The 27268-nt window shown below is 47.7% G+C and overlaps 2 protein-coding genes across 6 annotated transcripts in view; one reads left to right on the plus strand and one right to left on the minus strand.

Annotated features, from left to right (window-relative positions):
* The window catches only part of RILPL2 (Rab interacting lysosomal protein like 2), a 132379-nt gene extending 126778 nt beyond the window's left edge, over window positions 1-5601 (minus strand). The window contains exon 1 of one of the 3 annotated variants that reach the window (XM_069619674.1): window positions 4727-5601. In XM_069619674.1, coding sequence (XP_069475775.1) covers window positions 4727-5017 — 291 coding nt within the window. In that variant the 5' untranslated portion in view covers window positions 5018-5601. The remainder of the gene's footprint in view (window positions 1-4726) is intronic. The other 2 variants (XM_069619676.1, XM_069619675.1) reach the window with 2 other exon arrangements.
* A 425-nt stretch (window positions 5602-6026) lies between these two features.
* Window positions 6027-23658, plus strand: SNRNP35 (small nuclear ribonucleoprotein U11/U12 subunit 35). 3 transcript variants are annotated; one of them, XM_069619678.1, is made up of 2 exons: window positions 6027-6177; window positions 22661-23658. In XM_069619678.1, the coding sequence occupies exon 2, from the start codon at window positions 22664-22666 to the stop codon at window positions 23483-23485; it is 822 nt and encodes a 273-aa protein (XP_069475779.1). In that variant the 5' UTR covers window positions 6027-6177; window positions 22661-22663; the 3' UTR covers window positions 23486-23658. The 3 variants fall into 3 exon arrangements, with proteins under 3 accessions (XP_069475779.1, XP_069475778.1, XP_069475780.1); XM_069619677.1 differs by having other exon boundaries at window positions 6159-6276; XM_069619679.1 differs by lacking the exon at window positions 6027-6177 and adding an exon at window positions 6981-6999.
* The last annotated feature ends 3610 nt before the right edge of the window (window positions 23659-27268 follow it).

Genomic DNA, 27268 nt, shown 5'->3' on the forward strand with positions numbered 1-27268 from the left:
TGGCGTCGAAAGCCTTAACTGACACAAGCTGCATGGGTCGGATAACCAAGTAAGTAGGTGGCAGTGATGGAGTTGGCGTGGCCTGAGGAGTAGAGAGGGTGAGCTAGGAGGAAAGGAGAAAGTGATCACTCCAGGAGAGAGGAGTGGTGAGAGGGATAGAAAGGGGAAGGTCTGAAGAGATCAGAACATCCAGAGTGTGCCCTGCAGAGTGCATCAGGCCAGAGGGGAGAATAGAGAGTGAGAGAGAGTCAGAGGTCGCAAAAGAGTCCAGAGGAAGGACAGGAAGCATCCAGGTGGATGTTAAAGTCCCCAAGAAGGAGGAGTTGAGTGGTTGAGGCTAGGAGGGAAAAGGAGAGGCCCGCCCACTCAGAGAGGAAGGAGGAGATCTGACCAGGTGGCCGATAGATGGTGGCCACAGTAAGGGAATGAGAGAAAGAAAGAGGAGTAGACCTGCGTGGGAATGACAGAGGCAGGAATCCACTCTGGGAAGATCAGGGCTACACCCACTCTGGAACAATTTGATCTGGGCGCAGAGAGGATCTTGTAGCCATCAGGGAAGACAGTGTCAAAGCTTGTGACAGAGCTGGCTGTGAACCATGCCTCGGTGAGACCGAGGACATCAAGGTCAAGATCCTCCAGGAGGCAGCAGATGTCAGAGGAGTGTTTGACAGCTGAGCGAGAGTGGCAACGTGGAGAAGGTTGCCGTCCTTGAAAGACTTCTGGGGAGGGGTACAAATCAGTGGTACGCCCTGCGAAGGTGTAGAGGAGGCCTGAGGGGGCAGAAGAGGAAGGAGGAGAGGGCAAGGTAGCCAAGGAGGAGACCGCGGGGGGAGACAAGGAAGCCGTGGGGGGAAGAGAGGGGACTGCAGGAGAGGAAAGGAAATGGATGAGGCATGGGAAGCATCTATCAAAGAGGAGAAGGTTGGCGTGAGGGCCTTGGACCAAGACAGTACCATTCAGGTAAACATTAATGATGATCTTAGAGGAGTGGAAGGGGGCCAGGAGGGCCTCCCACCGGGTGCCACCATTAAATGGGAGAAGAGAAAGGAGAAAGCACACAGACCATTTGAAGAGTCCATAGGTCTGGCGAGGAAACGACAAATAGGATGTCGGTGGGGGTTTGCCTGGAGGAGGCACTGGTATAGTTGTCAGCGATAGGGAGGCCTGGGTTGGAGACCAGGATGTCCTTTTTAAACGTCTTCCTACCAGATTCAGTGAGGAGAGCAGGATAATCAATAGAGAAGCAGTTAGAAAAGATAGGAGAAACAGAGAGCACTATAGAGTAGGTAGGGAGAGGAGAGAAGAAGGGTTGTGGGGGCAGGGAGATACTAAGAAAGGACACAGGGAGGGGTGCAAGCAGACAAGACAGTGAGGGACGAGACAATATTCGACACTTGAGCAATATGACAAGAGCTAAGACAAAAGTGGAGCAGTTTGCTAAATGAACCCTTTGCTAATAAAACTAAACCAAGACAATAAGGACAAAGTAGTTGGTGAACGAGAACCTAGAGGAAGGAAGATTGCAACGGAACACACAGCAGTACAGAATAGGACAGGGCAGTCAGTGAGGCGAATACAAAAAACCGAGAAAACCAACACAGGAGACATCGGCGAAAGCGGACCTAGATGAGGGAGGAATAGTGGAGAAATACAGGCAACATAAGCAAAAACAAGGCAGTCAGTGAGGGAAACAACAGCAATGAAGAGAGATGACCTAAGTAGGCAAGGATACAGCAGAAACAGGACAGTAGAAAAAGCAGTGATCAGGGCAGTCCAGACAGAGCAGAGGGGACGTGGGAGCAGGGGAACTGAGAGGGGAAGTGTGCGGACCACGCGGTCGGGAACGCGAGGAAGTTGCGAGGACACGCGATAGATAGCAGAGATTGCGAGGAACCGCGCAGTCAAGGATTGCGAGGGACCATGCGGGCAAGCGCTAGGCAGAGAATCGCGAGGAAGTGACAAGGACACGCAATCAGGGGAGTTGCGCGGAACCACGCAATCGAGGATTGCGAGGAACCACGCGGGCTAGGGCGTAAGGCAAGTGTAGGACGCGTGGTCAGGTGATAGCGGGAGGAGGGGAGGACATGCGAAGAGGGGAGGACACGCAAAGAGGGGAGTTTGCGAGGAATCTCGCAATCAAGGATTGCCAAGAACCACGAGGGTCGGGAGCGAGGACACGCGATCAGGGGAGATGCAAGGAACCTTGCAATCAAGGATTGCGAGGAACCACGCGGGCTGGGAGTGAGGACATGCGATCAGGGGAGATGCGAGGAATCTCGCAATCTAGGATTGCGAGGAACCACGCAGGCTGGGAGCGAGGCAAGCGCGGATCACGTGGTCAGGGGAACGCAATGGGGGACATGGACACGCAATCCAGGAATTGTGAGGGACCAGGCGGGCTACAGCACGTGTGCGGAGCACTGGGCGGCACACAGGGGGAGTGCGAGAGGTCACGCAAGTGAGGAGGGGGCGAGAAGGCACGCGAACAAGTTGGAGGGTGCGGGAGGAGGGCAAGGAAGTGCAGAGTAGCAAGCAACTCCCAACTTCTTACCTGCCGGCTGGAGGGTGAAACGTCCGCACTCACAGTCTATGCTGCAGACCCATTTGTCACCAAACACCTGCGTCACTCAACACTGCGGCCTTGTCCTATGAGGGCTTTGCCGCAGAGGGTCCCGAACATCGGATTATATAGGTTCGGTAGCGTGGACGTAACAAACGTGTTACGTGGAAAGTCGGGCAGCGTCTCCTGCGAACCTGCGTCGCTCAAACCCACAGCCTTGGCCTGCGAGGGCTTTGCCGCAGAGGTTTCCGAACCTCGGATTATAAAGGCTTGGTAGCGTGGACGTAACAAACGTGTTACGTGGAAAGTCGGGCAGCTTCTCCTGCAAACCTGCGTCGCTCAACACTGAGGCCTTGCCCCGCGAGGGCTTTAGGAAGGCCATTGGACATCTGATGTTGATATTGGTAGCAGCCTTAAGATAAGAACTAGGTTTAAGCTTCATGTGCTATAAGGCAATGGCAAGGAAGGCCTTTGCCGTACCTGACCTTTATTAGAAAACGATCAGAATCCATCAAAATATCTATAGCTAAGAAGCATCTTTACTCCATGTTGAGGTCCACAGGAGAAGAGTTTAGGGAGCATTTTGGGGGAGCCCTTATTAGAAGTGTTGGTCAAGACGGGGCGGCAGCCGCAGAACTTAGTTATAGAAAATTGTAACGGCATAACTGAGAAGGAATATACATATGCTGTATTACTCACAGAAGATTGAGGGGAAATTCTGTAGTTTGAAATCCCTGAAACAATACTGTATTGTCTTCAACACCCCAGTGTACTACCCCTAACACGATGTCCTCCCTAGTCAGAAGGCTTGAGAGTGCTTCATAAAGAAAAGACTTTGGCAACTGAAAGTGTAGTAGGAAGTTGTCAAGAGCAACCTTGGGAAAAAAGAAAATGTCAATGGAGTAATTACCATATCCAACCTGTTGACCATGATTTGTTTCCATTGCCTCAGAAGTATTTAAAATGAGTTAAGTTTCTGAAACCAATCCACGGTTCGAAATTGAGGGTAGCTGGGAGTTGAATGGTCCCTTGAATGAACAAGTTAGCTTGACACTAACAACTACCAGGTGCTACTTTTGGCTCCCCAGGCCAACTGATGCTGAACAAACACATCTATGTGAATTCAAGTCTGTGTTTGGGACAATCTATAAGTAAGTATTAGGACACATCTATACAACATTTAAAGCATAAATGGTCATAAATAACGGACAAAAAAATGTGTTTCGATCTTATTTTGAAGCTTGACTTGAGAAACTATGTACTAGCTCTTACTGCTTTTAGCTCCTGCTTATCCAATCTTAATTTCGAGCCCTGCTATCTGTAAAGAAAAAGACCTAAAATCCTGCTGTGGGGCTAAGCTCATTCTTTGGAAGAAGAAAACGTAAAGGCCGCATTTGCTCTTTTGCACTTTCTGAACCAAGAAGATAAATTGATCCATATCTTCTAAGCGCAGCCTTAAAGACTGGGCTAGTTTGATTGGTGAATACATTTTGGTGGGCATTCATTACAGATTGGTTTCAGAAAAGATTGCTAGAGTGGGTATGTAAAACGCATTGCCATTATTGCGGGGCTGATACCTTTAAACTGTTGGAAAGGTTTTGTTTACATATCTCGAGTATGTTATAATGAAAACCTTTATAGTGAATGCATTTATTTTGGAGTGTGGGGCCATACCCCTGTTTACCACCCCTAAAAACCCACCCAAACGTTTCCCCAAAAAAAAGCAACTTGTTTTTATTATTTGTTTTAGTTGCAGCGCAACTTTTCAAATATTTTATACAAAAAAGTAACTCTTTACCCCACCCTAAAATGCATTCGCTGTAAAGGTTTTCGTTATAAAAATACGCGAGATGTGAGCATTCACTATAACGGATTCGATAGAAAGACTGTATGCCATGTGTTGTGTACGTGTGCTCGTTAACTGCCAAAAAATTCCTTCTTTGCAGACATCTATATGATGACTGCAAATCAGAGCTCTGCATCAGCAAATGAATCGTCGACAAGTTATTATGTTATTGCACAGGGGCTAGGTTTGACTTCCTGGCCTATATATATATTTTTTTAAGAGTTTCAGAGGAGTGAATGACAAATCAGAGTGCAGAATGTTTTCGAAAACGTGGACTATGGATTACTTTAGCCTTTATATAGGAAATGGTATTATTTTACCTGTCCTCGTGGCCCGTCCCTCAGAAGCTTTTCCACTTGGGTCTTCAGGTTGTCTCTCTCCATCTGTAGCTCCTCCAGGGTCAGGCTGCTCTGGTTGACAAGGGACTCCAGTACTTCAAGAACTCTGACGATTTTAAACTGAAGCTCAGAGACTTTGCTGTTAGTGCCTTTGGAGTCGTTGCTTATCTTCAAAAAGTCCCGTCCTATCACATACGAAATGTCATAGACATCCTCCACTGACAGCTGGAAAGCATCTTTCTCGAAGGCCTGCTCGGGTGTGTGCTCCTCCATGGCTCTCCAGCTCCTAGTTCTCGGACTCCTGCACAGTTCAGCGTCCCTTACAACGCCCTCTGAGCCTGTGTGAAGGCTTCGGACACGTTAACTCTGCCACGTTTCTGCCTCGCACACCGGGGGTATACAGGGTGCCTACTGCACAGAGTCATCCGAGTCTATCGTTTATGTGCACAAAGGCTAGTTCGTGCACTAATCACGAATGAAAACAGACGCTGGTACAGCGTTTCACATAAGCTGCGTGAGGTCCAGACTCCTCTGAAAGCATAAATAAATCCAGTGCTGTACTACTCGGGAGCGTGCAGAAGCTTCCGTGTTGCACAATGTTTAGATGTCTGGTACGCTTCTTCGCGCAGTACTGTGCACCGGCTGCCCCATACCCAAAGCCTTCCGACCTGTCGTGTTCGACAAAGTTGTGAGCACCGTCTGCGTCTTGTCTCGGAACTTCCTGGATTTCTGCACTTTCTGCTAAAACACAACTTCTGGTTTTCATTTCATCCAATGACGTTGACGATGTTGCAACCAGAGCGCGTCCTAGAAATCTCCATGGCTACCGATCGGCCTTCACTCGCCCAGTCTGCATCAAGGCCCGGCCCATCCAACATTGCTCGTGCCCCGCCCTACGTTTCAGACGCTACTCACAAGCTCGCCATCTTGGTATTGGTAAGAGTCAAATAAACCCGGCCTCTATTACTTCAAATGGACGCTACTCGTACGCGTCCCATTTTGTGGAAAGTACCGCTTTTGTTGGAATAACGACCATCTTGAAACTAGAGTTTCTAGATCCTAGGGACTCTGGCTACAATAAAACAGTCACATATTTATAGAAATCTAGCTATATATTAGACGGTCATTTACGAATCTTCGTTCAGACTGATATATTAGATATGTGGAAAATGTACATTTTTATACATATTTAAAAAATGTCATAATAGGAAATGTTCAAGAGAAATACTTTAAAAAACCTAGATATTATAAATAGTATGTGTATTAAAACACTTTTTCAATAGGCCACGAAGAAAGAAAATATGCGCCTCTTCACCATGTCGAGATAGACGCCATCGATGTTTAAGAAAGGCATCGACGTTAGATTCCGTCTCAGGGGCTGTGAAATCGAAAACGAGGCTTGAAGTGCTGATCTGATGTTACCTTATTCATGAGTAAGTTGAAAGAAGGCTGTTTTGTAAAGCTAACAAGGCTTCTGGTTTATTCGTGTTTTTCCTGCACGAAACAGAACCGAGTGTTGTTGCAGCTCCAAGGTAAGCAGAACACCTATAACATCTAAGGATTTAATATTGCGCCATTATCGCTCTCACGTGAACGGTTTCCAGTCAGATGACAGGTTGTTGCTTTGTTGTTTAATCGTCCACAGGCATTGTTGTGGCATAACGTTAATGGTCTTGGCTTGATATTATCATACATGCCAACATTCTGAGGCACCTCGAGGGAGATTTCATGAGAGAATTCGGAAGGAATGAATTTCCCCATAGGAATTCATTGGGGGTAGAATTACTTGCGGTGGGAGAATGTGAAAAATTGCAATATTTTTCATTTCAAAATCGGGAGTCTCCCGCCTAAATCCGGAGGGTTGACATGTCTGCATTATTCCCACCCCTTTTCGTAGTTCAAGTCATAATTATACATATTGGCGTCAGGCTATCATCTGGAAGTCCAATTCCATCACGTTTCCATAACTAACTGCACACCACCCTATTTTATTTGGGAGATGCCAGTCTGTTGCATTATTATTTACGTCCTGGGCCCCGTGGTCAGCAGGCCCCCCCCCCCCAACTTAAAGAAGATTCGGAGGCATCTGCCGAGCATGGACGGCCCCTTTATTAAAGGCGCATGTGCGAAGGCTGACGTTAGCCGTCACGCATGCGTACCCCACATGACTCTACCCTCGCAGAGAAGGCTGGAGATGCCCGACCAGGTTCAAAGACTACTTTCTGGACCCAAATCCCTGAGTGCCAGATGGGACGGTAACTGCCCACGTTGGGCCCAAAGTTTGTTTGTTATATTGTGCAAGAATCCTAGTGTCAGGTTGACCACCTGTTTACTCTACTTATGAACATGTTGTTTGTTATGAAAAAGGAGGGATGTAACAGAGTCATTTTTTTTTGCAGTCCTGGACTCTGTTTTGCTTTTCGACGCACATGCAGGGGCCTCTGATTTCTGCACCCGCTTACCCCAACCAGAAGCAAAAATGTAGACTGCTGGTTAGAAAGATAAAATAAATGGCTCATTATAGGCCCTTTATTCATACACAATGAACATGCATGTAACTGACACATAGAACATATACAGAATGAGATATAAACAGGAATAAAGATCACTGTAGCAGTGGTTGTAGAAGACACCTTCCTGTCAGCCTCTTCAACACTGCTTAGTCCCAAAAGCAGGTAGGCAGAGAGATCACTTGTGTTAACGGGGTCTGGAATGGAGCGTCCTCCGTCTCAGCGAGACTTCTTCACCGGGGTCCAGTTCTATTTCTCCCCTCTCAGCAATATCTCAGTTCTTTATTGGGATAAATCCCCGCCCCCTCATGGTTGCATCTGCCCTCGGCTGAAGAGCAGACAACAAGCATTGGGAGCACATAGTGGAAAAACACAGCTTCTCTCATCTCCGTTCCCAGTCCCCTTATCGCTGCACCTGCGGAGCCCAACAGCCTCCTCGGCTCGTCCTTCAGTGGACGAGACAACAAGCATTCCTTCTTGCTAGCTCCTCTGAGATCATCCTGACCTTGCAACCGTTTGCAGAATTCACGTTTACTTGCTGAGCCCACGAAAACGTTGGCTTTCATTGTGGTGATGGGAGTGAATGTCCAAAATGGCTGCGCACCGGCACCGTGTTTCGCTCAATTTTTGGAAACACTTCACCCCTTGGACAATCCACTACCATAACCCAATAAACGAAAAGAAGGTTCCCTAAACCTACGAAACATACCCCTTAAATTTGGAATACATGAAATACAACAACAAAACAAAAAATCCAAAATAACAAAAACCCAAATAAAAACAGAACGCAAAGCGTCTGGAATCCATGCAAACATCTGATCCCACCATCCCCTGTCCTGGTCTTGAGTGACTTGAGAAATCAGATCCCTCAACCCACCAATATGCTTTTCGATGGACTGGGAATGGTCCTCCAAGTTAAAAAAACATATCTCTTCCATAGCATTGCATCCCAAATTATGCTTAAAAAACAAATGATCAATTGCAGCTCCATTCTGCAAAATAGCTTTTCTAAAATATCTAATAACAGCTCAGTCAAAGCTTGAGAAGTTTCATTTAGCCTTTTAACTACTAAACAAGCTAATTTAATCATGGTTTTATACCCCCAGCCGGTGACAGATGGTCAGACTTTGTAGAACGTATATTGCCTCCCATTCCAGGAAAATGCAAATTGCTCCTGACATTCCTCAACAATCGGCACATTGAAGAAAGCATTAGCCAAATCTAACACTGCATACTACGTCACCTCAAACTTCTGCACATTCTCAATCAAAGTCACAGCGTCTGGCACTTAGGGTATTAACAGAGGGGTGTATTTATTCAACTTGCAATAATCTACAGTCATACAGTATCCTCATGGGGCATACAGACTGCCCAGCCTTAAGCCCCAGAATGTAAAGTTCAAACCTGAACTAGAGTAGCCTCTCCCAAATGGACTAAGGTAACCTCTGCTCCTTTCATCACACCCTAGATAATAGCATACCGCCCCTCTGCATCAATCTGGGTCCCTGTGCCAGTGAATAAGAGTTTTGTGGACCAGGTTTTAAAATCCCTCTGGATTGAGATGAGTAGCATGTGTAAAATCGGTTATTCCCCCTGGATTTAGCATAACTACCTAGACCTAATATCTTAAATTGTAGTGTCTTAACTGCCATCTACCACAGTGAGCATGTTGGCTGCACGCCCTGTAGATGTACATCAGAGGATCGAACCCTGCTCCTGTCTAACAACTGCCTAAATCTTTGCATGCCTAGACCAACTTTATAACTTTTAGTCCTGAATGTTCCCCCTCCGCCTCCACGCTCATCCCCCTCCCAATCAGGGTGATGTCAACCCCCGTGGCCCGCAAGTACCCCAACCTCACAACTTTTAACAGCCTCCCCTCCTCTTCCCCCCCAGCAACTTTCGCAGAGACACCAGCATCGCACCACACCACACCCGGGGGGTCAGGACCGGAGTGCCTGCCACCCCCCCAACATGAGCATACTTCAATTGAATGATAGGCCCTTTCACTACATTGACATAATGATTTAACCTTTCAACTAGAGCCTAATAGAACTTGCTCCTCCATGTTTCATTGCTGATGAAAGTACAAGCAAAGGGAAAGAAAAGCCTTCACCATTAGAACGTAAATCTTCTATGGAGCTTGAGGAAGTCAGCGTTCCCCTTCCCAGTCAGCGTTTAGGGAGAGTATCGAGAAAGGACTTGACTTCAGCAGGGTCTGAGAAAAAGTGTGTTTTATTGTCAAAGACCACCCGTAACTTTGACGGGTACAACATTGCATATTGTAGTTCCCAGTCCTGTAGTTGTTTTTTTACCGCCGCTAAGGAGGTCCTGGCCTTCTGTACTGCAGGGGTGAAGTCTGGGTATATTGAGATCTTGGAGGACTGATATTGGAGATCTCCGATTTCTCTGGCTTTCCTAAAATTCATGTCTCATTTGCAGTAATTTAGCACACAAACTATCACAGGCCTCGGGCTCTGGCCAGGTTTAGGAATCTAGGCAGATATTCAGTGTGCTCTTTCCACCAGGAATTGCTGGGACAGGGGAGGGTCGTTAAGCCCTTTTTTTTAGCAGAGTTTCCACAAATGTTCCCATGGCTTGGGACTTCACTGACTCCGGAATACCCACTATACGAATATTATTACGATGAGATCTCGCCTCGAGGTCCTCGTTCTTGGCCTTCACCCCGGCCACATCCTGTTGTAGGGATCTAAGAGTAGTGCAGATCTCTGCTTGTGTCTTCAAGCTGCCCAAAACGTTGCTCAGCTTCCATTATCCTTCCGCTTTGATGATTCCTTGCTGCATGTGGTCAACCTTAAATACCAGGCTGTCTACTTTCCTGTTCAGAGTTAAAGCCTGACTGTGTGTTTCTCAAGGATGACTGTCATGTCAACTTGTGCAAATTGTGGCTTGCAACCCACTTCATCCCCCAGCATGTCTTCTGATTCAGGGGCATCAGATTTGCCCGCCTGCGCCCGAGTGGGCCCCTGCATTTGTCTTCGCCGCCATGTCCGGGAATGCTAGCTTAGATTGGCGTCCCTGGCCTTTCACCATTGTTTGGACAACTTACAGGTGGTAGTATTAGCCCGATTAACGCTACAGGATCAGCAGGGCTTCCAAGCCGCTTATGGTGTCTGTGTAGAGGCCGGATATAGATGAACTGGGATGCCTCCAGTGAGCGGCGCTCACGCGGTGTTGGGGGTCCAGCAGCAGGTATCCGGCAGGGGGTAGTAAGAGCACGTACCTTTTAAGCTGTGACAGTCCCTCACGGGGAACGGCATGGTAAGCTGAGCGGGGAGTGAAGCCGGTGTGTTTCGCCCAACTTTAGGATAATAAATAGCAGCGTTTCACCTGGCCGTATCTAGAACTCCCTCCAGGGACAGCATCTGATGAACGGAGGAGGTGCTGCAAGTGGTTGGGGAGAGCGTGCTTGACTCTCTAAGCACCACACGCAAGATGGCTGTTGTCGTTATGGAACGTTGAGTCAGTTACATCCCCCGGACTGTCAGCGCGCCCTCAGCCACACCACCAGTTTACTGCAGTGGCTCCGGGGGAGAGGGGGCGGTATGTGTAAATTGTTTCTCCCACTGAAGCTGTGGCTCACCCCGTGCTTCGCGCACACCCATCGGTTTCGATGAAGCACCTGCCGCTCTCTGGTCGCCGCAGGGACTCTATAAGGGGCGTGTTGTCCCTCTGCTGGAGCGCCCACAAACGTTGTCAAAATTGGACGTAGAGTGTGCCGGGGCTACACGGTAAGCAGGATGGCTCTGGTTGTGTTATTTTCGAATTTCAGGGCGGCTGCAGGCTCCTTCTCTCCCGGCCTTCCGGGAGCTCAAGGACAAACATCCACCTTGGTGAAGTGCCCCCTGGTTCACCGCCTTTGCTTGTTTTACAAACTTTATTTTTTCTCAAGAGCACAAGTTACAGACCTGCATATGGGAAACAGTGTACCACATTCTTGTCATTTTTCTTCCTATCAGTTCCCAACTCTGTTATATAAGGGCTCATGAGTTTAACCATTATAACTCCTCTGCGACTTTGCTCAATACGTTTTGATTGTGTTGCGGACCAGTCCATCCTCCTGGGGCATACGTTTTCACAGAAAAGAAACCTTGCAGAGGGTCTTGGGTTTAAAGTACATTTGTTCCCTGTCTTCCATATATTCATGGAAAGGCGTCCATGTGTTCAGTATTTCGGGTAAGAGCCATATGCCAATGCTGTCACCTTTTCCATTGCCATCACTCCCCAAAGTCTCGCCCACCACATGGCAATCACTGGCCCCTGTTTATTTTTCCACATCTGCGCTAGGTTAATTCTGGCCGCTCTCAAAGTGGGTGGCCCTATTCCCTGTGTTTGCATAACTTCTTTCTACTGCCTCCCCCAGCAAAGCCACCACTGCGTCAAGAGGCAGCTGTACCTCCACCACTTCTTTGATAATGGCTCAGAATTTCCTTCTAGTACGACTCCGCCACTGGACAAGCCCACCTGTTACGTTTCCCACGACATGCCCTGTTCCTGCCAGACAACCCACACCATATGTACTAACCCCTCTACTACACTTCAAAACAAGGGTATCCCACGCACACATTCTGGCTTACGGAGGTTGCGGCCTCTCACCCGTTATGCCAGGACATGGTCATTTGGATCAGGTGTTTACCGGCCTTCGCATCGCTGGCGTCTACAATGGAAACATCTGCTGGCCCGCAACGTTACACGTTGTCAACGAAGATCTACACGTCATGTAATCGGGCCAAACGTCACGTGACGACAACATCTCACGTGACTGCATCACCTGACGCACATCCATGATCATTCCAGCATCAGGTGACCTTCCCTATTGGCTTAAAAGGCCTCCTGAAATCGATAGCGTTGCTTCACAGCTGTTTCCCTTCAGGACTTTACTGCGTTTGTTCGCATGCTTGAATCTCGTTTACTACGACCTCGGATACTGTCTATTGGATTGCCTTGTCTACCGGATTGCTTTGTCTACTTCTTGCTTCTTACACGTTACCAGACCTCGGACTCTGTTTACTGGATTGTTCTGTCAACTCCTGGCTTTTGTTAACCGACCTTGGTTTTTTGGAATTGGACTGTCTTACGGATTTCGTTTTTGGATTCAGTGACTTTGGCCATTGGCCTTCTGCTAGGCGTTTGCCTGACTACAGTACCACAAGCCACGTGTGTGCCGCCATCCAGGGTTTGGATACCACCCACATTCCACACAGAGAAGCCCACCAAGCCCTCTGTCCCGGGTTTCACTGCCTCTTCCATCAGGGTGTCACCTTCCGTATTTCTAGGTAAGAGGTACTTTATCTCACTGTTGGGTATACCTTGTAATTATCGCACATTATCTGATAACCACTCATTGCCTTACAGCGCTCAAGGGGTCCTTCTGGCAGTTCCCGGTTCCAGACCTGACGGCTCACAAACAAAAAACCTGTGGCCTCAAAGACTGCACAGGCATTCTATACCAATTGTCTGTGTGGTACTTGGGGACGGAGGCATTATTAATCTGCACGACCATCAAGATCATAACACCACCACATATGGATTAAGTCCCCGGGTTGCCCACAGTCCCTCTGACCTGTTGGGGGGGATAGTTTGGGTTGTTGGAGTGCATCTGTTGTGGCATCATATTCCACCTCAGGTTAATTTTATATGCCGCCTCTTTAATTGAGACACATTTGGAGCTCTTCGTGGCCCGGCGCCAAATTTGGCTCCATGTCTCCCCCAGTATTGGTTTCCTTACATCTAGCTCCCATTTCTGCATGTATGGTAGATTTTTTTCCGGGTCCACCCCACACATCGGCCGATAGCGTCTTGACATCCCTTTCTCCGGTATTCGAATTTAGGCTGTCGAAGGCTCTAGAAGCGTCTAGTGCTAGCACCGAGAACAGCTGCCCTGTCCTCCACCCCCATTCAATGGTGTCTATGGCTCTGCGGATATTGTCGTATGTGTGATGCCCTTTCACAAAACCTGTCTGTTCCGGGTGAATTATTTACGGGAGGATGTTTGCTAACCTCAGGTCCAGGATCGTGGAGTAGATTTTAGCATCCCCATTCAGTAATGAAATGGGGCGATAACTTGTGCATTCTGATGGATCTCTATCTGGTTTTAGAAGGAGAACTGTGGTGGCTGGGCCCATGTCCCCAGAGGATCGCCCCGTATCTCTTATGTGGTTGAATAGTTCTGTGAAGGGGCCTACCAGGATGGTCTTGAATGTTTTATAATATGCATTACCTAGTCCATCTGGGCCTGGGGATTTGTGTCCTTTCAGAGCACTTATAACCTCCCCTACCTCTTCCTCTGTTATGGGCGCTTCTAACATTTGTCTGTCCGATTCTGTGATATGTGGTAAATCCACTTGTCCCAAAAACGCCTGTGCCTCCCTCTCTACGTCGTACCCCTTCAGGTTTCTTGTGTAGTGTGAGTGCATGATTTCATTTATCTGCCCCCCCCCTCCTCATTAGGTCGCCTCTCTGGTGCTTGAGTTGGGTAATGTGGTTCTGGGCTTTCTGCTTTCTTAATTTGGCCACAAGGAATCGGTTAGCTTTGTCCCCATTTGTATAGTAGGATTGTTTAGTTTGTAGGAGGAGTTGTGTGGATTCATCTAGTGTGTCTCTAGGGCCGCCTTAGTTCTTTTAATTTCCCAACAAGCCTTCTGTGACTCTTTGTCCTTATAGTGTGCCTCTGCAGTCCTTATTTTGGCTTTCAGTTCCCACCTCACTTTCTCTTTTCTTTTTACGAAATTTGATATGTGCGCTGTGAACTCGCCCTGTACCACTGCTTTGCTAGCGTCCCAGATGGTTCCCCAATCGACCCCCTGTGTGATGTTTTCTTCTCAGGGTCAATTCTATGTCCACCCTAAGAGCTTGGTCTTTTAAGATTATTTCGTTTAGACGCCATGACTTTCGGGTCTGCGAAAGCAGGGTTATTGGCTCCATCTTCAAAGAGACCGGTGCATGATCAGATAAACACTGTATCCCATATATCTACACCCTTGATTTGTGAGATCATGGTGTCCGAGATGAGTGTCGATCTGCGAAAAGCCTTTGTGTGCGGCTGAATAATGGGTATAAGCTCTTTCTTGTGGGTGGAAAAAACGCCAGGTTTCTATCAGGTGTAGTTCCCTGAGGAATCGGGGCAGGGCTTGTCTGTATATGCTGTCGTTAGGAGTGGCTGGGAGGGTTTTGTCCATTGAGGCATCCATTACGCCGTTGAAATCGCACCCTATCAGGATCTGCCACACCCCCCATTCTGCGATTTTGGGCAGCAGCCCTAGCGAGAACCAGTGTTTTTCATTGGGGGTGTAAATTTCTACCAGGGTGACCTGTTGGCCCATCAATATCCCTTCCAACACCAGATATCGGCCCCCTGGGTCCCTTTTTATGAACTATTTCTCGAAGCGAATTCCTTTAGCTAACAATATGCCCACTCCCCTCTTTTTGGTCCCTCCTGAGGCTAGGTATTGTGTAGGGAAAGCTCTAGGCTTTAGTCTGTGCTCATCTTCGGGGAGCAAGTGTGTTTCCTGTATCCACACCACTGAGGCCTGAAGATTGGAGAGCCTTCTCATGATTGTTTTCCTTTTTATTGGGGAATTAAGCCCTTGGACATTTAGCGTCACAAAATTTAGGTCGGCCATCATTGGAGTGTTGTTGTGTACCTTCCATCCGACTGTAGAGCTTGTCCACCCCCCTGCTTGTTCCGCCAGTGTTGTGCATAACCTCAACCAAAGTTCCATGTTCCTTTGTCCCCTCCCCCCCAACCCCATGAACTTCAACAATAACTTCCACCATGGTTATACCACAGTGGGTCACTGGGTTTGTACTCCCCCCCCCCCCCCCCCCCCCTGGGAATTATGGGGTCCGAACCCCCCACCCCCTGCTACTTTTAGAAGCTGTTACATTTCCACATTCCGCCGTGGCAGCTTTCACTATGAGAATGCCTAACTCACGTGTTTGTTAACCCTCCAATTTCCCATACGATCCCCCTCTTACTTTCAGACCACGGCTTTCTTCGCCATTGGGGTGTAGCCCCCGATTTGCTCCACCTGTATCTACCTCTCATGTGGGATCAATAGTCTTGGGCTCTTTGTTGCGACCTCTCAAGTGGGGCCGCGCTGACTTCCATTGCTCCCTCTCCTTCCATGCTTCCAGGTGGGATTATTTCCTTGTCGTTGCCTTCGATCCTGTCGTCCTCCCTCATGCGGTCATCCATGTCCTCTTCCTTTGTGATTGTGTAACGCGGAGCCTGGTATGGAATGCCCATCGGTAGCGCACCTTCCTGCATCTTAGCCAGTCCGTGACGACCCTTAGACGTTTCCTCTTTGCGAGGATGGCTTGGGCTAAATATTGGTAAAGCTGGATGGGTGTAGATTGGAAACGTATGGGTTCCTTATTCTGAGCAGCCCGCATGATGTTTGTTTGTTTATTTTATTTATATAGCGCTCCAGACCCGGGGGTAAGAGGGCGTTTAAGGAAAGCTTGCAAGGCAAAATAAAAGTTACAATGATACATTTGTAAAGTTATGTACAGTATATACAGTCAGAGGTAATTGGAACATACAGTTGCGACCTTTATGCATGTATAATATATACAGTTAGACATGGGCTATCCTCCTTCAGTTGGAATAGGTGTATTTGAGTCACCACATCCAGGGTCAGATTTATGTTGAGCTGAAATGTGGAGTAAACCCTATGCGTTCGGTCCAATACAATGTCTCTTTCGTCTGCCGTGCCCAGGATCTGCCGGAACAGGTCTACTACATATTGTTGCACGTCTGTGTCCGCCACAGACTTCGGGATCACTCGGATCCGTATATTGTTACACCTGGAACTGTTTTCGGCGTTCTCCTGTTTGCCCTGGACACGGTCCATTTGTTGGTCATGTTCTAGCACTCTTCTGGCTAATTCGTCTTGCCTTTGTTCGACTACTGTATTCTCCACCTCGTCAACCCTTTTCTCAACAGCCTCTATTGGGATCCACAATGGACTTGGCTAGGTCAGAGGCGCTATCTTTAATGTCTTTTTTTCAACTCCTGCAGCATTGCCAGCAGGTCTGATTTCCGTATAGGCGGGTCATCGGGCTCACGTTGACACTCTGAAGGAGGGGAGTGTATCTGAACAGTCGCCTGTTGTTAGTTGTGTTTGTGAGTCTCTGCGGTTTGCATCAGGGTTTTGATGTCTCCCGACATAGGTCCTTTCTGTTTTGTTGCTTGTTCAGCCATTCTTGCGGTATCGGGCACTATTTTATAGCGGCCCGTGGTTCCAGTGATTGCCTTGCCTCTGACCTTCTGCTTCCCAGACTTTATACAGGTCATTTGCCAGAGGTCAGTGATGGGGTGGTGCCCCTTTGGGTTGGTGCGCGATCACTCTTTTGTGCTGTGGGCACCACTGGAGTTGGACCTCTGGCCACCCACGTTGCTCCTCTGATCGCTATTTCAGGCCCCCCTTTGTCCCTGCTGTACTGGTGCTTCTCATGCTGACTTGGCAGTTCAGGCAGAACATAGGTTGCAGATTACGTCTCTCCAGCGCTAAGGGGGTCTTCAACTGCAGCGAAGCCGTCCTGCATTAGCCTTCCTTCCCCACGGTATACTTGCTTTTGCCCAGCTGGCACTCGCTTTGTTTTCGGGGGTTTGCCTCCCTGCGCTTCTGCTATGCTTATGTCCTTTTTATTTTATTTCATTTTCCCCCCGGCTGCCCCCAGCGTCTCCTTACCCGGGACCTGCTTCATGCCCCCGTTTCTCTGTGCAGGATCCAGGCTCCGCTTCTTTGGCTGTGGTCCTCCCTCTACCGTGTCGGGGGAAGGCCGTCCCAGCGTGGGCGTCGGTGCCTCTGCCCGCCGCTTCAGCCTCTGACGAGCCGCTCACTGCGGGGGGTTGCCTCATTGTTTTCGGGTCGTTTGCCCAGTTGGGGGGGCCCAGACTGCTCCCACAGACCGGGCACCTGCTCCTTGCGCCTCTGCTGAATTTATGTTTTTATTTTTTCACCCGGCCGCCCCCAGCTGCTCCTTACCAGGGACCTGCTGCCTGCCCCTACTTCCTCCAATCGGGCTCCAGCCTTGGTCGTGGTCCTCCTGCCGACTCATGGGAGGGGGAGGGTGTCGCCACGCGAAGACCGTTGGCTCTAGCCTTCACTTCGGCTGTTGCCGGGCTGCTTGCCGCAGGTTCTGCCTTCTGTCTTCGGGGCTGCGCTAGTTTTTCTGCATCGCAGCTCCTTCTCCGGGTGCAGACCATCGGCTCCCGCCTGTGTCACGACTGCCATCTTGGCAGGGGGCTTTCTGTGTGCCAAGACTTTCGGACTCAGCTCGGCCGGGAGGGCTCCGCGACACCGCAATTTTACACAGCAGGCCCCTCGAGTGCTCCGACACCCATGGAGCTTTTCCTCCTAATTGCCAGACACATTTCAAGGGGGTTACGGGCCACGGGACAGGGAAGGGGCCCGGAGCGCACCAAGAAGGCATCCGTTGGTGTCGTCGGCTAGCCACGCCCCCGTCATTGCTTGTTTTAACGCGATTTCAGTGCATGGAAGAAATATAAATCAAGTGGCTGAAGGCACACTTGGTTAAGAAATTTGTATTCCTCCAGTAGCCATTTACAGCTGCAAGTAAGACGTTAACTCTCAGCAGACTGTTTACAAAAACACTGTCGGATCAAAGTTTGATGCTACTTCTTGATAGTGGGAGCTCAACGAGATCCCAGGAGGGTGTGTTTTGGGCAGGGAGGAGCAGGTATTGGGTAGAATGCCCATATGGTATAGCATGGTCATGGGCAGTCAATTGGTAGGTAAATAAACAAAAAACACTTGCAAGTTTTGTATCCCTCATCGCATATCCTCTCCATTCTACCTGTACTCCAATGCAATCGTTTTGGCTTTTAGGTGGCGCTTAGGCGCCAACTAATAGCCCACACTAAAAGGAGAAACTAAAGTGTTTCCTTTGCAGTGCCCATTTCCATTTTCAGACTGTCTACCCATGGGTATATAATGTAACCTAGTCCTCATGTCCTTGATCCAGATTAAAAATGAAATGCACTTATCTCAATTAAACCTTTTGTTGTTGTTGTGTATGTGTTTGGCATTTAAAGTAAGAAATGTATACTTTATGAAGATTTTTTTTTTTCATTTTGCCACTAAAATTTAAGAAATTGCCTTTTTAGTCTTGCCAAGTTGGCAACCATTTGGCAAATACTTTTTGCCTCAAATTCAAGGACTGCCGTTCATGCAGACCACACACCACTAGTGAATGCGATGGCCCCAGGAGGAGGAATAGACATTTCTGCAAGGTTCTTAAGATCTCAAAGTTGCAGCAGAAAAAGTAGATGGAATGGTGAATGTTGAGGCGCATTTTTCGTCGCTGTGGAAATGGCATCCAACAATGACGAACAGGAGTGTGAAGTTGCATGGGTTTGATTGGAAGTGAGTGTTCACAGAGGTCGTCTGGATCAGTAATTGTTGTCTTGATGCAAGTGACTGTGATGAATCTCCTCTCCAGCAACAGGCAATGTGCTGAAGTTAATTGAGCAGTATTGCCTGGAAGGGGGCCCAATGAGGGCACCCTAAAAGAGGAATTTTGGGCATTTAGCAACGTCTCGGAGAAGTTTAGTTTTAAAATGGGAACTACTGTGCGGATTGAGACTAGTTTCAAGGTTGTGAGGACATTTTGATTAAATTAGCATTCCAGAAACCGGTTTAATGAAACGATGCCACAAGTGAGGGAGGAGTTATGGTGGCCCCAGTTCAACACTGACCCTGAAGACTGTGCGAACCTGTCCTATCTGCTGAGTGCTGTGGTGCAGGTATGGCCCATAATCCCAATTGAATTTCCTAATAGTCCCTGGAAGAAAGAGGCCATAGATATTGCAGAAACTTTCATCCTCCCCCATTATTGCAAATACTTGGTGTGCTTGATTACTATTTCAAGTGGCCAATTGATAAGCAGGACTGCGAGGTGACAACCCAGGTGGTCAAGGATTTCCTTGAGGAGGTTCAGCAAGGGGCTTCTCGAGGGATTCATCTAATTATCTGGGTAAATTTATCTCAAGAGAGATTACAGATTATTTAAGAGACAGGAACATACGTGCACCTCTCTATACTGTCTGCAAAGGAATAGGTTAGTCGAGCGATTCAATAAGCACTTTAAAGACTTCACTCAATTATGTGTCCATGACGGGTGGGATTTCTTGGATGAGCAAGTGTTTATCTATTTGTACCACACACTGCTACTAAGGTCACACCATTTGAATGGTTATGCAGCAAAGGATCCAGTTTAATGTGGAGCGCAGAGAAACTAATCCAGCATAGGACTGTGAGACTTATCCTTGGCCTCAAGCCTAGGGACTGTTGAGGAGAATTTTCATTTTAGTGCTTAATTCCTCCCACCTTAGAGACCCCCAGCTCTTTTGCTGGACTTAGGACTTTTTAATTTTAACCCTGGAGTGAGTGAGACCTTTTTCTCACTCTCTCATGTGTTTTTAACTTGAGTTGGATTTTGTGTTTTCACTGTTTTTGGAGTCTGACAAGCTCCATAGACATCTGCTTTTTGTATGATGACACAAAGCACATTCAGTGCAGTGTCACTGTGAAATCCTTTAGATTTCTCTTACGGTTTGGATACCTTTTCTTGGGTGAACTACAGTTCACAAGAATAGTGAAGTGAAATTGGCTTTACTTCTAGGTCCAGTACACACCATCTTATGTGGAGTGCTGGGGGATTACTTAGTAGCCCCTTATCTTACCCTCTCATGTAACATTTTTGTTACCCTCACTACTTTAAATGGCTGGTGGCAGTGGTTTAAACTCCCCTGTCCTTTGTCTCTAGGAATTCCTGAACGCAACTAGTCCCGATTGGCTGGCTGGCTGTGACAGCCACCCTGCTGTGTGATGACAGCCTAGGCTATGCATGGATGGAAGAAACCTGCTTAAAAGGTGAGGGTTTTGGGACTACAGACAGTCAACCACTGGGAGAAACACCCGACGAAGAAACTGCGAACGAAGCTTGCTGCAACCTCCTGGACTTTTGAATAGCCCGGTGAAGCCCTGCTTCTGTGCTGACCTCCTTTTTCACATTAACAGAGAAGCTCCGGACGGAATGACTTCTCCCCTTGGGTTAGTGGACCAACTAACCCGAGACAAACTCCAATGGACCACCATCCCTGACTGGCTATGTTTCTTTGTTGCTGTGAGAGCCCAATGCCAGGGGTCGAGTGTCCGTAGTCTGCCATGGAACAAATCCGACCTGAAGCTCCAGGAGACTCCTAAGGACCATTCAGAAGCAGGACCTCCAGGTCCAGAGTCCCCTCACCAGAGTGCCAGACCGAGGCTCCAAGATCCGCATCAGTGCTGTTTGCTAAGCGCTGAAACTGCAAAGTGCTGCTCAACCGAAAAGAGCCCGTAGCTGCCCACGACCTCCCAAGTGCCGCCGCAGGAGCCCTCCAGATGTCCTCCCTCATGTCCCCATGACTGAGGCTCAGGAACAAGGGTCTGCACCAAGACCAAATCCAGCTGGACCACTCTTCTTCAAACCAGAGGTACTGTTTAGGTTTGGGGTACTTATCTCATTGCCTTTAGCCATGCTCTTCTCGGTTGGGAATTGCATTGGCTTATATTTTTGAGTTGATTTCAACTCTCTTCTAACGGGCTTAACAGCTTGTGACCCTATAAGTGATTTTCTAATAAACCCTCTAACTTTGTGCAAGACTTTGATTTAAGAAGTGCCTCAGATCTATAGACTGTGTCCCAAATGACTTTGGCTTTCCTGGCTCACTGCAGACTCTTCTAGCCCATTGACTTTGATACTGTTGGCCCCTCATATGTCGTAGCTTGTTGTATACTGTTATGGCTGGGAAAGGTTTAGCTAGATTTCATTGGAAGATTTAGTTGTCCTTGCATGTATTGAGAAACTGTTTAACCCTTTTCCTTCCCTAACCGTCCCTTTCTACAAACCTCAGAATCTGCAAAGTTTACTAGTGTGATATATAAATGCCATTACTGTTCTTGTGATTGAAGTCACCTCGGTGTAGGAATTGTGTAAGAAGCATATCCAAAGATTATCCGCTAACTTGTTTTGATTCTGGAAAGTGTATTTACTTTGCTACAACTTGGCTGCTTTCATTTGTGCAGCGCACATTTACCCCTCTTGAGATAGGCTTGGCTACCCAGTCAAACTACCAACTTGTGTAGTGCAGACCTATACCAAAAGATGGGTTACCTAATACCAAGCAGATAAGTGTTGTGTAGTCTCACACAGTGTGACTGCACCAATTCTTACCTAACAGATTGCATCTCTCCAGCCCTAAAATCTCTCCACTGGCTCCCGGTTGCTAGGATCATGTTCAATACCCTCTGCATCATCCACAAGGCTTTCTGGGGCATGGGACCCTGCTCCATCCAACTCTCTCTCCCTAAATACCTCCCTGCTAGAGCCCTTCGGTCTTCTAGCTCCAACTTTCAGGAGATCGGATGTTTCGCTAAGCAGAGAGTGGCGGGTAGATCTCGCTCTCCTCCGCAGGAGCCTTCCTCTGATATGGTCTCCCTGCCCCTCTCAGGCTTGAGCCGGATCTCCTTAAGTTCTGGAAGCTCCTCAATACCCTCCTTTTCTCTTCTTCCTTCCCTCTCCCCCTCCCTTGGTAACGCCTCCGCCTGCCGCAGTGACTGGCTGCCTGGTTCCCGCTGAGTTCTACAGGGCACCAGACCCCCCCCAAACCTCACCCCCCCCCCCCCAACGCCCAGTCCTCCCCCTATCTTGCACTTCACATGTGGACCCTCATCCCATGCATGCCATGGCACTTGCCCACCTGGTCTCCCCTTAGCACTCCCTAGCCCCTGTGCCCCCACTCCCATTTCACTTGCACTCTCTCCTCTTTGCCCTGCACTTTGAATTCACGCAGAGTGGCACCCCCCCCTCCACACCCCCATTTCCTCGCACTTCTTGTTACTGCACTTGCATGACCTGAATGTCATAGGACCTAGTGAACCGTTATTGTATCTTTCTCCCTTGTTCCCTCCCTACCCCCCTTTTGTCTTGTGGCACCTTGAAACACCATTTGTTGTATAGGCGCATTACACATTTCCAATGCATGAATAAATAACTGTCCATTGTGTCTTTTCTTGCTGTCCGTTTCACTCTTTACCATCTGATGAAGTAGTCTATGGTCATTAGAAAGATAACACATTGTTCCAACTCTGCATAATATTTCCAGTTAGTCCAACAAAAGTCATCGAAGCCTGCGTTTTGTGTGACAAAATTTGACACAATATCCAAAAACGATATCCATACAGTTCTTTTTTTTTTTTTCTTTTTTTTCTGTTGATTTGCTTTCTCATTTGTTTGCTGCTATAAATCCAACTGAACTAAGTCGATAAAATCTGATTTTTAGAAAGTTGATTGTTTTGTTTCTTTTTGCTTCTAGAGAATGAATGACTGGACGCCCATTGCCGTAGAGTACCACCCACTGAAAGCTGGGAGCATTGATGGGACTGACGAAGAACCACATGACCGCGCTGTCTCGAGGGCTCTTGCATCAAGATATGTGCCAAACAAAGGTGTCTCTGGGGACCCTCTGCTCATGCTTTTTGTTGCCAGGCTAAATTTAACGACCACTGAAGAGAAAATAAAGGAAGTCTTCTCCAGATATGGAGACATTAGAAAGATTCGCCTTGTCAGAGACCTGGTAACTGGATTCTCTAAGGGCTATGCATTTGTAGAGTACAAGGAACAGCGGTCTATATTAAAAGCACACAGAGATGCCAATAAACTTGTAATCGACCAGCATGAGATAATGGTAGACTTTGAGTTGGAAAGAACCTTAAAAGGTTGGATACCACGGCGCTTTGGAGGGGGTTTTGGAGGCAAAAAAGAATCTGGACAGTTGCGATTCGGGGGTCGAGACAGACCCTTCCGGAAACCCATTAATTTGCCAGCAATGCAGAATGACTTTTATGCAGACAGATATTCAGAAAGAAGGGAGCAATCTCGTGAGAGAGTGAGAGAATGGCGGGAGCGGGACAGAGACCACGAGAGAAGCAGGGACCATAGGCGAACAGAGGAACGATCACGTAACTGGGGAGAAAATATGCATGACAAAGAGGACTTGAAAGAGGGAAGAAGCAGGGATCGTGATAGAAGGGACAAGGAGAGACCTCGAAAAGAGAGAGAGGGGGAAAGAAGCAGGGACCGGGAAAGAAGCAAGGACCGAAGCTCTAGAAAATTTAAGGAAGAGGATGAACATACATAAAGCTAGATTGCTTGTTTGAAGGATTTGAATAGCCATTCTTTCAAGCTTCTCATTGGGATGACCTGCTGCGCCTTGTGCAGTAGAATTCCAATGTACTTCTAAAATACATGAAAATTAAAATATCTTCAGAGGTTATTTTTTTTAAATCTGTGATCAATAAAAAGGTGCACGTATATTTTGTTTGCGTTTTTCATTTAGGAAAATGATTGTGGTGGCCCGGATTGAAATATACGGAACAAGCTAATTCACAACATGAGATATTTTCAGGGCAGTATGAACTTTAAAAGGGCAATCTCAGTCTTCCAATTTCTTTTTGCTCATGTACCAATTCAGTTTTGAACAGTCAGTTGTGGATCTGTTAATATATTTCATATTGCTGGTCATGGTCCTTAAAGTATCCATATTCTTGCAATTGCTCGGTACAAAACAAGATTAGCGACCATATATATAATAGTTTCTGAGTAGACTATCTCCTCTACTAACGGTGTAGGCCATTCTACTATGAAGTTACTTTTTTTTTTCTCCACGCTTTATTTAGCATTTTCAAAATAAGAACACAATGTCAGTTATCAGAACTAGAACAAAGGTGAGGTCAAATAGAGCAAGGTCACCAGGTCCATCAGAAGCGACATTTTACAACACATCATAACAATTAAGCATATCGAAAAATCAGTGGTTTGTGGGTCAAATGTTCATGGGTCCCCAGGAACTGAAAAATGGTGATGCACGCTCCGTAAAAAGGCTTATGTGTCATTAAGTATGGCGGTTATCTTCTCCAATGAGACAAGCGTCCAGACCCTTACCTACCATTGCACCACTAGCATAAATGCCTGAACAATGTTGCCCCACAATATTTAAGAGATAAAATCCTCGTCACAACCCACCAGATTGGCAAATTCAAATTGTATCATAGTCCCGAGATTCAACCTGAAAAAGGCTGGAGGCACCAGCTTTCCCGTCCAGGCTGCCCAATGCTGGAATGCCCTCCCAAAACACATGCGGATGAATCAGCCTTTCCTTAAATTTAGGACTAACCTTAAAAAATGGTTAGTGTCAAACGACCACTGATTGCCTCTCTTACTGCTATCTGCTATTTGTTATTTGCACACTGTTGATCCAGCCTGAACTGTCACTGTTTTTTTTAAAATCATATTCTGCACTTAGCTATTGTATTAAGACTGTTTGCTGTTGTCTACCTTGTAACTCAAGACTTGTACCTTCTTACAAATGCGCCCAGATACCCGAGGGTCAGGTGCGCAATATAAACAAACTAGAAGGCCCCCTGGTAGCTTCCAGGAGGCAGCCAATTTAATGGCAGCCACCAAAAGCTGCACGATAACTTGTGCAGTCTGTCCCCTAAGGCGATAGCTGCCATCCTCGTTGGCATCACCCTCAGGTGCCAGGGGGGGCCACACCCGGGAGGTCTTTTATGTGAATAGGTTTTACTTCCAGTATGTTTGTGAGAGAGGGCAGGACCACCACATATGCCCCAGTGTTCCCCCGCTCCCCATCCCCTCTCAACAATGACCAGAGATGTTGGGGTTCATTGCATGCAGTCTACTTGGGGACATGTACCATCTGCATAAAAATGTATAGCCACATTCCTTTAACCCCGTACAATGGGGTGCCTAATGGGGTTTCTCCCAAATACGAGCCAGAGAGTCTGCGTGGATGTCTACCCCCAACTCCTCTTCCCATATCCGCAAGTAGGGTAGTGTATCTGAGATGACGGAAGTGTTCGGCAGTCTGTAACAGCAGGCTGTGCGCCTCCTGGTGAGGCCTTCCACCAGCGTAAGCTCCAACCGTGTGGGATTCCTGGACCCCCTCGGTCTAACTTCCCTATTAGTAATCCAGTACCTGAGCTGGGCATAATGGTACCGTTCCCCGTCATCTACAGCGAATTTCGCTTTACAGGCCTTAAAAGTCAGCGGTTCTGTACCTGTCAACATGTGACCCAACATGAGTTTACCCGAGATCTCCCAGACTGCAAACTCCCGACCACTTAACCATGGGCTGAATTCTGGGTTATTGAACACTGGCATTTGTGGGCCCAACCCCAATCAGATATTCAACATACATCCTCCCATATCCCAATAGGCTAATGAGGCTTTGGTAGTGTGAAGGAGCTTGCCCCCGTCTTCCCGCACCCTTGGTGTGAGAAACGGCATACCATCCAGTGGGATTGACGTAGCTTCCTGCTCCAGCTTTACCCACCATTTCCTGCTGTCACCTCCCCAATCAAATGGGGAGCTGACCTGGGCTGCAACTAAGTATCTGGAACTCCCTAGTCCCCCTTGCCAAGAAGATTGCATTAAGACTTTCCTGCTCACTTGGGGCCTTTTCCCTCCCCAGATAAACTTCAGGATCTTCCCCTGCAACTAGGAAACTGGTTTTGTGGGTATTGTAACCGGGAGGGCATGCGATGCGAACACCAACCTTGGAATAAACCTCTTCATTGCTGCTATGCTGCCTAGCCAAGAAATCGGCTGATGCTCCCATTGCTTGAGATCATTCCCACAGTATTTAAACACACATGAGAACTTCGCTTTGTACAGTATCTCGATCTTCGGAGTCAGATAAACCCCTAGATATTTTATCCGTGACCCAATTGAGAGGCAGGGAGGGACAGACGTTCTGGGTTAGCTCTTGCAAATCCCCATTCCCACAGACTTCCCACAGTTGAGTGTGATGCAGGAGTAATTGCCAAACTGTTCGATCACTGCTAAGGCTCTGGGAACAGAGCGCACAGGATCAGCAAGAAATAGTAGAACATCATCTGCATATAGCCGTATCCTATGCTGTGCTTGTGCTTTGGAGAAACCTGTGATATCACCATCCCTCCCCCTTATCAGCTGGGCCAAGGGCTCCATAGCAAGGGTAAACAATAATGGCGACAGGTGGCAACCCTGTCTAGTTCTCGTCTGATTTGAATTGTCCAAGTGTAGGATCCATTTACCTTTACCCGGGTGAAGGGTTCTGTGAAGTTAGCTGACACCCGCCTGCAAAAGCAAGGGCCAAAGCCATAAGCTTTCAATATTTCCTGCAGGAAAGGCAACAGAAGGCTTTGTTAGCGTCCAGTGACAGTGCCTCCTGCCCTGTGTGAGCCCCCAGCTCAATTAGATTTAGTGCACGCTCGATATTGTCAAATGCCACCCCACCCCTAATAAAGCCTGCTTGGTCTTAATTAAGGACGATCGGATCATCGGGAGCCTGTTGGCCAATATCTTGGCGTCGCAATTGAGCAAAGCTTTGGGCCTTCATGAGTTATTATAATTGTTTTAATTATAATAGTTTTTTTTATAAAGCGCTTAATACTGAAAAGGTTTCTAAGCGAGGACCCGGCATTCGAACTTGTGTTGCTCTGCCTCATCTTGCTTCCAAGACGTGTGCGTTGCCACTGAGCTATACTACCCATGCGGTTTCAGAATGAGTGATGTTCTAGATTCCCCCATCGTGCCTGAGACCCGCCCAATCTCTCTTAAAGAATTAAAGATGTTAGCCAACGTGGGGACCAGCTGGGATCTAAAGGCTTTATAAAAGGCGTTGGGGAAACCCATCGGGTCCCGGAGCCTTGTTGCTTGGGAGATTATTTATGACCAATTCCACTTCTATTGGACCCTTTAATGTTTGTCTCTTTCCGACAGGTGGGGCAGTTGCGTAGAGTCAAGTTCCGTACATCCCCTGGGATAGCTACCTCTGCGGCCAGAAATTTTGTGTAATAGCTTTCAAACATTTAAGTTTTCATTTGCTCATCCCAACACAGCCTCCCTGATGCTATTGCGC

This window comes from Ambystoma mexicanum, chromosome 10 (genome assembly GCF_040938575.1).
Source record: "Ambystoma mexicanum isolate Mex_15411 chromosome 10, UKY_AmexF1_1, whole genome shotgun sequence".
Classification (NCBI taxonomy): domain Eukaryota; kingdom Metazoa; phylum Chordata; class Amphibia; order Caudata; family Ambystomatidae; genus Ambystoma; species Ambystoma mexicanum.

Bases quoted from the DNA above. Each gene is read 5' to 3' on its own strand.
- SNRNP35 (XM_069619678.1), top strand. From the start codon at position 22,664: ATGAATGACTGGACGCCCATTGCCGTAGAGTACCACCCACTGAAAGCT.